The sequence below is a fragment of the Macaca mulatta genome, chromosome 17, assembly GCF_049350105.2.
Source record: "Macaca mulatta isolate MMU2019108-1 chromosome 17, T2T-MMU8v2.0, whole genome shotgun sequence".
Taxonomy (NCBI): domain Eukaryota; kingdom Metazoa; phylum Chordata; class Mammalia; order Primates; family Cercopithecidae; genus Macaca; species Macaca mulatta.
The window spans coordinates 97,489,185-97,503,450 of NC_133422.1; the positions used below are offsets into that span (position 1 = coordinate 97,489,185).

General features: G+C 39.2%; 1 protein-coding gene across 1 annotated transcript in view; it reads left to right on the forward strand.

The window, feature by feature from the left end:
- The window catches only part of ERCC5 (ERCC excision repair 5, endonuclease), a 28,290-nt gene extending 18,288 nt beyond the window's left edge, over nucleotides 1-10,002 (forward strand). Inside the window, exons 9-15 of the mRNA XM_001096257.5 lie at nucleotides 34-278; nucleotides 631-750; nucleotides 899-1,112; nucleotides 2,392-2,536; nucleotides 6,501-6,701; nucleotides 7,566-7,650; nucleotides 9,328-10,002. Of these exons, the coding sequence (XP_001096257.5) occupies nucleotides 34-278; nucleotides 631-750; nucleotides 899-1,112; nucleotides 2,392-2,536; nucleotides 6,501-6,701; nucleotides 7,566-7,650; nucleotides 9,328-9,912 (1,595 nt within the window). The 3' untranslated portion in view covers nucleotides 9,913-10,002. The remainder of the gene's footprint in view (nucleotides 1-33; nucleotides 279-630; nucleotides 751-898; nucleotides 1,113-2,391; nucleotides 2,537-6,500; nucleotides 6,702-7,565; nucleotides 7,651-9,327) is intronic.
- The last annotated feature ends 4,264 nt before the right edge of the window (nucleotides 10,003-14,266 follow it).

Here is a 14,266-nt window from a genome sequence, read left to right on the forward strand (position 1 = left end):
TGTAGATGAAGTGACCTTTTAATTTTGGTACAGGAAGTTTCATTGAAGTGCAAAGTGTGATTAGTGATGAGGAACTTCAAGCAGAATTGCATGAAACGTCCAAACCTCCCTCAGAACAAGGCGAAGAGGAACTGATAGGAACTAGGGAGGAAGAAGCCCCTGCTGAGCCCGAGAGCCTCCTGAGGGACAACCCTGAGAGGGAGGACGTGGATGGTGAGCCACAGGAAGCTGAGAAGGATGCGGAAGATTCACTCCATGAATGGCAAGATATTAATTTGGTAATACTGTAACATTGTGTTTTCACTTCTTGCTGAGGAAGCCGGGTTAAGTAGGTTTTGAGTTTTAAGGAGTTGCTGGATGAGTATTTATTAGCTATTTGCAGTACATCTTGTGGTTGCTGATGGCTTCGTTTTTGTGTAGGTTACTGGCTGGAATAGACTCCGTTTTCCGTGTGGTTTAGTGAGGGATCTCTAAAGATATTACAGAGTCTTGGTTAGCAATCCAGTGGAGTACTTCCTAAGGAGAAAGAGCTTATTGGTAATTTCAGTCAGACTAAATACAGGCTTTCTGTAACAAATGGACTCATTTGGATTATTAATATAAATCTGTAAATGAAAACACATTTTATAGGAGGAGTTAGAAACTCTGGAGAGCAACCTCTTAGCACAACAGAATTCACTGAAAGCTGAAAAACAGCAGCAAGAACGAATCGCTGCTACTGTCACCGGACAGATGTTCCTGGAAAGCCAGGTGGGTGCAGGCAGCTTGGGCTTCCTTTACCACCTTCCTCAGACCCCGGGGGAATGCACTGCATGAAGAGGGTATGCACTGCGCCTCCTGGTGCTCAGGGCCTGGCGATGCCCTTCCCTGGGGTCACTGTGTACCCCTCACTCTGCAGGAACTCCTGCGCCTGTTCGGCATTCCCTACATCCAGGCTCCCATGGAAGCAGAGGCGCAGTGCGCCATCCTGGACCTGACCGATCAGACTTCCGGAACCATCACTGATGACAGTGATATCTGGCTGTTTGGAGCACGGCATGTCTATAAAAACTTTTTTAATAAAAACAAGTTTGTTGAATATTATCAATATGTGGACTTTCACAATCAATTAGGTAAGACTTCAGAGTCTTTTTGATTACTTTCTGACACTTACCTTCAGAATTTGTCCTAGGAATCTTTTTCTTTCCAAGGAACTAGTTTGATGCATTGATGGAAATCGTAGGTCTGTGCAAATTTTCATATAAGTGATCTTTGGCTTATATAGAGGAATAGGATTTTAAACATTTGAATTAAGGAATTCAAGTCCTAGTATATTTAGGTAGTTAATCATCTGACTTAGTTAAACTTTGACTAGTTATCCGAGATCTCCAGAGTGAACCAAAGATGGTGGAGAGGGGAAGCAGGGGGAGTCACTCCTGCACCTGGGCCTGTATTCGGGTTTCTGGCATTGATCATCTTCTGTTCATCCAGCAAAATATATGTTTGGTGACTCCTATATGCCAGTTGTTCTTAACAAGGGGGAAAGAGCAGAGAGTAAAATAGTAGGAGAAACAGATGATAAGCAGATACATAAATCATAATTTGACAGTTGGTGGTATGTGCTGTATAGAAAAATATAGCAGTAAAGGAGAGGACAGAGTGAACTTCAGGCATTGAGAGTGCAGGTGCTGTTTCAGAGAGAGTTATTGTGAAAGGATTTACTCACGAAACTTCAGGGCAGGGACCTGCAGGAAATAGGAAGCAAGCACTGTAGATAGATACCTTGGGACTAGTGAGTGAAAGGGGCTGAGGCAGAAGCTTGTGGGCTGTGTTCTAGGGAAGCAAGGAGGCCAGTATGAGAGGCAGAGGGAGGAAATGGCAAGGGTTAATGTTAGAGAATAGGAAGATGCTAAAACCCACCAGGGTCTGGTGTGCTAGGGTGTGCAGGCAGATTGAATGTGGGGCGGGAGAAGAATGAAGCTGAGGAGGATTCCAGATACTGAGTGGCTGCTGGAGTGGACCTGCCTTAAGTAAGACAAGGAAGGAGCACAGTGGAGGAGGAGAAACGAAGTGTTCAGGTTTGCATATGATAAATTGGAGATGCTCATTGGATACCCAGTGGAGATGTTGAATTGATAGTTGAATATATGTGACTGTGGTTCATAGAGACCCAGGCTAGACAGCTAACTTTGGGGGTCAGCATATAGAGGGTATTTAAAGCTATGAGAATGGATAAAACTTTAAAAATATTAACAGAATGCCATTGAATAAAATAATTTATTTTCAAATAAGATATTTTTGGTGGTTGGATATAGATATACACACATATATGATTTATATAATAAAATGTTTATAAATATTATATAAGAAATCTTGATAAAATAAAAATTAAAAAATACTGTTACTCTTTAGGATTGGACCGGAATAAGTTAATAAATTTGGCCTATTTGCTTGGAAGTGATTATACCGAAGGAATACCAACTGTGGGTTGTGTAACCGCCATGGAAATTCTCAATGAATTCCCTGGGCATGGCCTGGAACCTCTCCTAAAATTCTCGTAAGGTCTTTTATTTCTTTAATTCAGATAATTGTGTAAATACCCAAATAAGCAAATGGAAATATTTTTTACAGCATGAACTGTCACAAATCATTGTTCACTGAGAAAGCAGCAGGAAGTATCGGTTGTTTTCTGTTTTGTAGAGATGATGAAATCAGAGTCAGTTCTTAGCGGTGCTGGGCTTATCCTAGTTCAAGGGTACAAAACCAGTCCTGTGGATTTCACATGTAGAAGTTGCCTTTTCACTCACTGACATATTTACAGAGCAGCTATGATGTGTCAGACACCGTGCTGGCCCTGGGGAGAGGAGAGACGAGTAAGGCATAGGCCTTACCCTCAAGGATTCCCATATTCTTGGAGGTGATGGAGAAGCAAAGGAAATTGTACTTGTTGGTGTGTCCGGTGTCCTGAGAGAGGTCAGCCAGGGAGGGACTTGGAAATATAATGCCAGGAATGTTACATCCAGCACTCCTGTCCTGTTTCTCACCGTATGAATCCTGTGACGTGTTCAGTGGTGAAGTCTTGCTCCATCCAGAACCCAGAGTCGTGCTATACTCGGGGAACATTTTTCATTTTGAAGATTCTGAGATGGCAGGAGTTATGAGTACGTCTGGGAAAGTAGTTTTTTCTTTGTCCTTGATGGCATATTTTTTAAAAAATTGAAATATAGTCACATACCACATAGTTCACCGATTTTCAGTGTACAGTTCATTGGTTTTTAGTATATTCACAAGATTGTGGTGGCATCTTTTAACCATCACTATGTCGTGAGATGCTGTTTGGTGGTGGCTGATTTAATGATCCTTGAGTGTTCTCTCCAGTTACATATCCTGTGTTTGAAAGATGTTGGGATGCTCTGGTCTGAAGAGTCAGTGATTGGAATCACTGAAATGAACTGTGAAACTATTGTAGTGATTGCAGTCTTCCAGTCATAGCACACTTACCAATGTGTTGTATTTTATACTGTCTTGATTTATCTTTTTCTGATTTTCTTATTGTTGAGGAAATTTATATACTGGGAATGAGTTATGAGGTAGACATACATCATGGTAGGTAAATAACTTGAAAACCTGCAAATAACTTTATTGTACAAATAAAGTAAATGCATCATAGAAAATTATAAATATGTACTAAAAAGATGATTACACTTTACAATTTATGTAATTTTAGACTTCTCTTCACACATATGGAAGCATATACATTGCATATATATGTATACTCATTTGAGTGTGTGTATTATATTTTTTTACCAGAATGGGATGATGCTCTATACTTTTTATTTTACCTGTAACCCATTTGGTGTTAGAACAGGGCCTATTATCAATGATGATACAGATTTATATCATTTTTAATGGCTCCAAGTAGTCTCTTTTTGGGTCTATTAGGACTAATTTAATCAAATGTCTTTTGTTATTTCTATTTTTAAAAAAGTATTAACAGACATTGATTTGAGTGTCCTTAATCTTTGGGTTCTTATCTAACGATTATTTGAGGATAAGTGAAAATAGTATCTGACTTTTCCATTCGGTTTCTTGATAACTACTGAGAGTGAATTTTTTAATGTTCATAGACGGTTTGCGTTTCTGATGTAGTGAATGACCTGTTTATGCTGTTCCACTTTTCTTTGTGCAGCAGTTTTTGCTCGTTTGTTGCCTGCTGAATCGTTTTCTATTTGAGCAGTTTCTGCCTTTGGTCCTTCAGCTCGTTGATGCCAGATAGTAGCAGCCTTCGCCCTGCCTGGCTCAGGACATTTAGGATGAATACATAGTAAAAAGCAGGAAGGATGGTGGGAAACCAGTAAAATCAGAATGTGGCCTCACTTTCTTTTCTGTTCTCCTCTCCTGAGGGCACCCGGCCTGGTGACTCATTCTTAGAGTGGGGCTGCTTTGGGCCTGCTGGTTGAATTCAGCTGTAGTCACATTTGGTTTGGACGACATGGTGTATTCTTCTCTTGAGCTTTAATTTTCAATTTTTCTACCAACATTTACCTTTGGGGAGATTTTACGAAAAATTATGGATTCTCTTGGGGGAAAAAGATCTGAAAATACTGCGCCTAAATTTCTGGATAGCCCCAAAATAGCTGGCATGGCGCAACAGCAGTTCCCCTCCCCTACCCCAAGGCCTTGGACTGAGCATGAATCCTTCAGTTTCATTACAGTTGCCGCCACTCTCCCAGCTTAGCTGATTGACAGACAGACACCTTCCTCCTTTCATCTTTATGTGAAGTGCCAGGCCCTCCTGCTTGAAAGGGTAACCGTAGCTTTGGCTTGATGAGCTCACAAGTGCGCTGATTCTAACTGGCAGTCATGATTACAGTTTCAAAAACGAAAATCTGCAAGTAAAGTAGAGGAGAATTATCGGTATTCTCTCAGTGCACTCCTGGGAAGAGTGTTGTAAAAGTAATGAAGAAAAATTATTTTTTCCTTTTTGCATTTTGTTGCTGTAATACAAGGAAGACCGCAATTAGTCATTTCGTACACTAGATGGCACTCCTGCATCGGTGAGGCGGGCCCTGGCCCTGACAGCAGGTCTGAGTGGGTTCCTAATGCTGTGCTAGCAAGCTTGTGAAGCGGAGGAGCGTCAGCTGCGGGCTTTTTTTCAGGTTCCATTGAGTACATGGATTGGTGAGGATTATGTTAGTAACTTTGATGGCATTTATTTTTTCCTAATTGTATAAATGTTTCTGGTCAACTGTCACCACATTACAAACTACCTTCAGCCTTAGTGGCTTCACACAGCAGTCGTCGCTGATTTTGCTCGTGCCTCTGAAGCTGGCTCAGGCCTCGTGGGGGTGTCTTGTCTCTGTTCCATGTCGGCTAGGACGGCTCAGCTGGGCTAGGACCCCTTCAGATGGCTCGCAGGGCTGATGAGGTGGTGGTGTCAGCCTCGGGGCCTCTCCACCTGGATGGACACTTTGTGAGCTTGGCTTCCTCACAGCGTGTTGGAGCCAAGAGCAGGAGGTCCAGGGGACAGGAAGTGGCGAGGGCCTCCCCTAGGCCCGGCACAGCTCGGGTCACACTGGTCAGCCACAGCCTGCCTGCTCAAGAGGAGGCCACATGGACCACCTTCGTGATGGCAGGATGCTCCAAGAGTGCGATACTGTCTTTATCCCGCCGATTTAGGCTTACAATGGAAAACAATGAAAAATGAATAAAATATAAAGAAGAAAATGAATGGCTGTGTTCTTGTGTAGAATATTGCCTAGCACACAGCCAAGTAATAGTTGTTACTGTTATTTATTTTAAATGTCTGTTTACTTTTCTCATATATGTGTTTTTTTCCAAAACTGGAATCGTACTTTAAAGTTATATTATCTCTGCTTTTATATATATTGATCTGTTTTATATACATATATAAAATATATACAGATATATATGTTTTTAAAGTTTGACATTTTCTTGGCATATTTGCTTTTTATTAAATATTCACATTTTATTAAATATATATATCTGTTTTTAAAATTTAACATTTTCTTGGCATATTTACATTTTATTAAATATTCTTCGATCCATTATTGTATTTGATTTGAGGTAGATAACACAGATACATTACTTCAATTTTACTGCTGAGAAAGAAACCCAGAGAAGTTGTAACTTTTGTGGTATAATTATGAGTGTGGGCTCTAGAGGAAGATTGTACCAATTCCAGCTGTGAAATCTGGAGCCAGTTACTTCTTTTTGAGTTCAGTTTCCTCCTCTGTGAGGTGGGGGTAACAATAGGACATGGCTTACGTCATGATTGGGCATGTGAAATATTTAACACAGTGCCAAACACAGAGGAAGCCTTCCATAAATGTTTGCCATCATTATACATTGTGGCTAATCGTACTGAAATTAATAAAATATTCTATATATCATATAATTTGAGTTAGAACTTGAGTTTACATGTTCTAAGTTTAGTTCTTCATCCATAGTGCATGAACTGTAATGTCTTATTGCTGTGTAAGTAATTGTTTCCTTTACAGAGAATGGTGGCATGAAGCTCAAAAAAATCCAAAGATAAGACCTAATCCTCATGACACCAAAGTGAAAAAAAAATTACGGACATTGCAACTCACCCCTGGCTTTCCTAACCCAGCTGTTGCCGAGGCCTACCTCAAACCCGTGGTGGATGACTCGAAGGGATCCTTTCTGTGGGGGAAACCTGATCTCGAAAAAATTAGAGAATATCCTTTACTTCTTAAAAGAGAAGGAAACACCTTGTGAAATATGCGTTTGGTTTAAAACTTACAGAAGAGAAACTTGGATCATTTTTTCTTAATATCCGTTAATCCCATATTCTTAGTATCCAGTTCTCCTTTTCACTCCTTTTTCCCTCTCCTTAGTTGTTGTTTTTTGTTTGTTTGTTTGTTTGTTTTAAAGGAACAGTGTATCACTCTGTCACCCAGCCTGGGGTGCGGTGGTGCAGTCATAGCTCACTGCAGCCACCACTTCCTGGGCTCAAAGGATCCTTCTGCCTCAGCCTCCTAAGTAGTGCCAGCCACTGCATCTGGCCCCTCTTTTTAGTTTTAAAGAGGATCTTAGTTTGAATAAGCAGTGATAAGCATTCATAGATACAACTACATACTTAAATATTATTGATTCTGAAAGAAAGAAAGATGACTAATCTTGTCCTTTTTAATACTGGTTTTCCTCTCCGTGTATATTTAAGTAATCATTTGGATAGATGTTTCAAAACTTGCACTAGAATTAATCTAACTACATTTTATTTTTTCTCTCAAAGAAATAGGTAGGATATCTGAAACTTGTTTTTATTCCAGTTAACCTTTTTTCCGTAGTCACAAGTCTTTGATGTCCTACAGTGAGAGCTACGTATGTTTTATTTTAGAGAATTGAAAAGAACATAGTGCCAGATGATTATGCCGGAGTAATTTATTTTGTTACTACTTTCTTTTAGCACTCTAATCTTTATAAATACGAAAATCTTAGGAGATACGGGGAATGGAATCAAAAATGGGTTCTTTGGACCTTTTTATTTATCACTTGTTTAAATATGTTTCAAAATATTTATAAGTCTTAACTGCCTGCATATTTTGTCAGCGGTATTTCGGCTGGAACAGAACGAAGACAGATGAATCTCTGTTTCCTGTATTAAAGCAACTTGATGCCCAGCAGGTAATCACGGTGGACCCTTCTCCTAAGTTCAGGATGAAGAGTAGGCTGTAGTTGACAGCTGTTAAAGACCAGTTAACTCTTTTATTTTAGGACATAAAGCAGACATTTTGAAATTAGGATAATTTAGATGAGAGAAGAAAAGAAAATAGAAAAATAAAAATTAGACTTTGGCTTCATTTCTTATGATCACTCTTAGGGCTGAACTTTTGAGTCTTTTCAGATTCATTTTTTTTCTTTGAAAAAACCAGTCTAATAATTGATTTCACACTAAGGTGTTTCTGAGTAAATACATTACCCCTTTGGCGTTACTTTCATTTTTTAACGAAAGGAAGTGTTCAATCCAAAGCGATTCTGATCATTTAAGTTTTTATAAGTACTAATATTTTTAAATTCTATAAATTAATCTTGAAAGGTAGAAGTTCAGTCATTATTGTGTATCAGTAGGAGAGGTTTTTATGGGGAAGGAGCCCTTTTGTGTGACCTTCAGTTCCTCTAGGTACCTACTTCTTGCTTTATCTGTGAGTATGTTCCGACTCACGCAAAGCAAGCTTTCGCTCACACTAGAAACAACCCACAAGACGTACATACAAATGAACCACTTAGCAGAAATGAGAGTGTAGCTTTTGAGATAATATATTTAAATTAAACCCGTTTTCATTAGGCTTGGATAATTTTGAAAAGCATGAACAAGACTGAGACAACATTTCTACGAGTTTCTCTTTGTTTTTTGGATGACTGTCTACTGGAAACATTATAAACCAACCGAAAAGCAAAGCTATTTGGCTTAGTGTCTGGTGACTTCTTAATTTCAGATAAATTTTGTTATAATATTTATCTCCCTTTTCATTGTAAAACTTAGTGTTTATTGTTCCAAAATTAGAAAAAGAAGAAAATGAATTAAAACTACTCATTATTTACCTTCTCTAATACAGATGTTAACATTTAGGTTAACAAATTTTCCTACATTTATTTGTGACCATACTAAGTGTAACTTAATATATCTAATCCTCCCCTAACTTATTAGCATATTTTCTTCTATGTATTGTGTAGTTTTCTTAATTCCAGGTGACTAGATTACATATGAAAGGGATTTAAATAATTAGTTCAATCTACTTGTTGGACCTTTAATTTTCAAGTTTTTATAGAATGCTGAACATTAGGCATATAGCTTTACCCATATGTAGCTATTTGTAAAGAGTACCTTCTTAAAAGTGAATTTGCTGAATAAAAGGCATGAATATTTCTTACAGTTGCTAATATATACTGTGAACTTGTGTCTTAAAGGCATTGTATGATGATAATGTTTTTAAAAGAAAGATATAGTAGGACTTAGAAAGAGGCCCCATTAAATTGTGTTCCTCCTGAGGAAGATGAAACATTTAGCTACAGAAAAATATTTAACACTCTTTGAATATCTAGGAAGAGATTTCTCATTTGAGATGTGGACTAAAGACTTAGTTGACAGAGATGGTACAAGTAGTGCTTTAGGTATGATTTAGAAAGTGAAAATTACTATCAGTAATTCATTGGGAGAGAAGTGGGTTTTGGGAGATAATGAATTAATATTCTCTGACATAGTAATCCAATGTGAGTGATCAAGGTTGAGCTTGTTGATTTGGTTCAGAAACTTGACTTACTTGTCTGATTTATTGTTACTATTCTTTTGTTATTTTTTAGACACAGCTCCGAATTGATTCCTTCTTTAGATTAGCACAACAGGAGAAAGAAGATGCTAAACGTATTAAGAGCCAGAGACTAAACAGAGCTGTGACATGTATGCTAAGGAAAGAGAGAGAAGCAGTAGCCAGTGAAATAGAAGCAGTTTCTGTTGCTATGGAGAAAGAATTTGAGATACTTGATGAGGCAAAAGGAAAAACCCAGAAGAGAGGCATAACAAATACATTGGAGGAGTCATCAAGCCTGAAAAGAAAGAGGCTTTCAGATTCTAAAGGAAAGAATACGTGTGGTGGATTTTTGGGGGAGACCTGCCTCTCAGAATCATCTGATGGATCTTCAAGTGAGGATGCTGAAAGTTTAATGAATGTACAAAGGAGAAGAGCGGCGAAAGAGCCAAAAATCAGTGCTTCAGATTCGCAGAACTCAGTGAAGGAAGCTCCTGTGAAGAATGGAGGTGTGACCACCAGCAGCTCTAGTGATGATGACGGAGGGAAAGAGAAGACAGTCCTTGTGACTGCCAGATCTGTGTTTGGGAAGAAAAGAGGGAAACTGAGACGTGCAAGGGGAAGAAAAAGGAAAACCTAATTAAAAAATATGTATCCTGTATAATTAGGTATGACAGCCTTTTGTAATGAATTTGTTGTGAAGGCATAATAAAATTAACTATTTGCATGGGTTTTGTATTTAGTGTGTGGTTCTTAAAAGTACAAATGCTAAATTTGACATTTGTTTTTTAATGTTTTACTTTTCTAGTCTTTTTTAGTTGAATATTTCAAGTATCATTGGATATTATCTTGTGTTCACAGACTTTGTCTTTTCATGTTTTCGTTATCTTACGATGTCTGATCCTTCCTGGCCACATGTAAAAAAATGAAAAAGATTTCTGTTGATCAGCACTCACTCTCAACAGGCATTCCCTCTGACATTCAGACCTAACTGAGAAGAAACGTGTGCATGTTCCTTATTCCACGATAGTGGCAGTTTTACACAACTGTTTAGCTCTGCTGCCCATGGCTTTGCATTTTCCCTCAGGTTCCACTTAAAAGCATAGCAGGAGGGAACCTCACTGCTGGAACATATTTGAATATGTTTGCTGTGGTTTTAGCAAATAATTAGGAAACCTAAATGGGGTCCATCATTCCACCTGTGAGCATTAAGTGTATGGGAACCTCTGTACCATTATGTTTGGGTTTTAAACGAGACTTCACTTGTCAGAAGCTGACTTCTGTGTAAATGGATTTGGAGGCTCAGGGCTGGAGTTGAACTGGTGTAGGTGGGTCAGCTTTAGGAGTGGCCTGCAGAGGTTGGTTGTTGTTGACACAGTGTTTGTTCAGAGTGGACAGACAAGGTTATTTTAAGACTGCTCCTGCGGAGACCTCTCCCAAGAACAACTCCCAAGCTCCCAGTTGCTTCGAGTTAGGAACGATTGGAGGAGAGTGCTACCAATTACTTAAGCGTGGGTCGTCTGCCTTCAGACATGCCTTCCCAGCTCTGTCTTTTTGGCATCTTTAGTATTTCCATCTTTCCTGACTTTTCCCTTCAGCCTTCAAATTGAAAATCTTCACCAATAAAAACAAAATCCAAATAGATAACCTCCAGCAGTCTTTGAACGACTCCTAGATGTGTTGTTTTTTAGGCTGTCATTTATGTTGACTCGTCAACCAAACTTCTCCGGTCCTTGAACTACAGCAGCTGCTTTTCTTTGCACATTATTTCTTCCTAATTTCAAATACGTCATCTGTATCCATCGTTCTTCTCTAGCAGCTTCCTTCTAAAGTCAACAGTGATTTCCACAGAAATAAACTCAAATGGTTTCTTCATGCTTCTTTTCTCTGGAGGAACTTGGAGCAGAACATTTTTGGAGGCAACGGGAGGAAAGAAAAACTTTTTCAGGTTTTTCTCATTTCTCAGAATGACTCGTCACTGGGAGTTTTCTGCATATATGTTTGTAGGTAGGATAACAGTCTTGCTGTTAAACAAATTTAATTTGATGCCTTTAGTAGATATTTACCTTTGTTTTTCACTGCATTAGCTGGGGGAAAGGATAAGCCACTGTAACAAAAGATGCTTATATACAATGGTCCAAATAAGCTAGAACATTACTTCTCTCTTACTCAACAGTCTGGCCAGTCTGAGCTGATGAAGCAGTTGTGCACCACGAGGTCATTCAGTCTTGTGTTCAGCCAAGCCCGAGGGTGCTATCTTGCCTGAGGGGTCTATTCTGGGTGACTACTTCATCTGCATTGCATCCTGCCAGAAGGGGAAAGAACAAAAGTCCAGGGCAAGCAGAATGTCCTGTGAAGGGTGACTAGAAACATCACTATTCTCTCATTTCGTCAACCTGGACTGAGCATACGGCCACAGCTAGATATGCTCAGAAATGGAATTTCTACCCCATCTATGTGCCTAGGAAGAAGGGGAAATGGATGGTTAGGACCATGATAAACTTGTTCTGTAACACTATTTATGTAACAGTTTAATATTATATCTTCTTTTTCTCTTAACCCTGTGACCAAGACATAATGATTTTACAAGGGGAGAAACACGTTTAGAGACATTAACCAGTTTTGCCAAATTCACCCATGTAGTAGGTAAAACTTCTCACCTGAACCGAAATCTCCTAACTCAAAATTCCAGGGTGCTATTTTACCTATATGAAAGAGGTTGCCCATTTAAAATTATCAGCAGCTGGACAAATTTTTTTATTATTCACATCAAGTTGGTGTACCTAGAGCTGATTTAGGTACATAATAAATATGCTTATATTTATATATATGTATAAAGCTTATTTAGCTTATTTCGATTATCTTCCAGCTCATTAATATTTTATTTAGGTTTATACTTGCTGTTAAACCCATATATTGAGTATTTTATTTCATTGATTGCTATTTTTCAGCTCTATTTGACTCTTTTTTTTTTTTTTCAATTTGACTCATTGTTGTAGATTCCGGTTCTCTGGTGTGCTTCTCCTTGTCATCTGTTTTTGAGCATCTTAATCACAGTTATTTGAAGTCTGTCTAATAACTCCAATATCCAAGTCACCCATGAGTTTATTTCTGTTGTCTGTTTCTTGGTATGCTTGGGTAAGTTTTGACTGAATGTTGGACAGTCTATGTGAAAAATGATAGGTACTCTGTATCTTCCTCTAGAGAAGATTCCAGAGTGTATTTTGACAGGCAGCAGAGGGGAAGATCACCTCAATGCAGCCAGCCAGGACCAAGTAGATTCAAGGCTGGTTTGCAGTTTTTTTCTGTAAGACTCCAGCTTCTAGTTTCCCCTGCATTCCAGGAAAGTTGCTTTCCAGGAGTGCCCTGATGTTTCCTCTTTTGCGCTTGGATCTGCTTTTGCCACTGAATGCTTCAAAAATTCACCTCTTGCCTTAAACAGCTTAATCAGTCAATTCTTCAAGTGAATGATCGGCGGTAAGTGTCAGGCTTCTCTGTCCCTTTTTTCTGGGATCTTCGGCCCACAGTTCTGGCTGTCTTGGCAGCCACAAACACTTTTCTTTTGTCTCCACAGTTCTATGAGATTGTCTGATGCTCTGCTGTTATCCTTACATGCGGTCCTCTCTTTGGCTTCCTCGAGAAATAGCAATGCCTGGCATTCTTGGCGGCCTTGACAGCTCTCTGATACTTTATAACAGAGGCATGTTTTTGTGGGGTGTGTATGTGTTTAAAAATCTGCTTTTCTCATTCCTAATAGAAGCTGAGGTTTGCTATAAGCTGCTTATAGCTGGAGGCAGGGGTCTCTATGTACTTCAGTATAACTGAAGTGATCATTGTCATGTTGGTTAAGATGCTTGATTTAGGGACTCTGCCTCTTATGAGGTCTAACAGTGAGGATTGCATGATCTTTCCAAAAAGTCCTTTAAAAAGACAATGGTTTTTGCTCATCATTTATTCTTGTTTTTAAAAAAGCCCAAAAGAGAGAGTATCCTCTGCCCCAAATTAACTGCCTATGAATAGTAGTTTGCATTGTTGAGGATTTTGAACTTTCCAGAATGTTTTTACCTATAATATTCACCCCATAAATATATGTTGTATGACTTTTGTATCAATTTTAAAAGATATTTATATTTTTTTGAGACAGGGTCTTGATCTGCTACCCAGGCAGGAGTTTGGTGGTGTGACCACGGCTCACTGCAGCCTCCATTTCCTGGGCTGAGTGATCCTCCTGCCTTAGCCTCCCAAAGGCTAAGGCACCCTTCTGATAGATCCTTGTTTTATAGATGATGAAACCAAGAAACATACTAAGTAAATGGCTTAAAATCACAATCTAATTATAGGCAGGAATAACTAAAATCAGACTTCCCAACTCCTAGCCCTTTCCAATACATTAAAGTGACCTTGATTCATCTGTGTATACATCATGGACCTGTAGTCACGCTCCTAAGTTTAACTTTCCAATATTGCTTGTATCGTTAACTCTGTAACTTTCTATCAAGGATCTTTCCAGTGGCATAGGAAATGTGTATGTCCTCTGAGAGGCACACCTACATGCACTTGGGCAGGTGCACAGGTGGATCTATATTCTCAGCCTGCCCATTCAGTCTGAACAAAAAGGAATCATGATAGTTTGATTCCTGGGTGCAGAGCAATGCTACACACATTCCGATATGGTTGTTGGAGTCTAAGAACAGTGTTCCCATGCAGATACGTGACATGAAAAATACGTGGCCTTCATTTCCTAGAATGTTATAGCCATGGAGTCTTAGAATAACTCTTGGCATCCCAATTAAAAGCTGGATCACTTCCTCCAAATAGTCTTCGCTCACTTCCGGGAGTGGGTTGTATTCACCTTTAGCTCTGTTCATGAGACACTCACATGGGATATTCCTAGCCTTCTGTCCCCTTAGTTACGGGCATTCCAGCCTCACTGCTGTATAACCAGAGGCATGGGAGCTGCAGCTGTCAGAATCCTAATCCCTTCTGCTTGGACT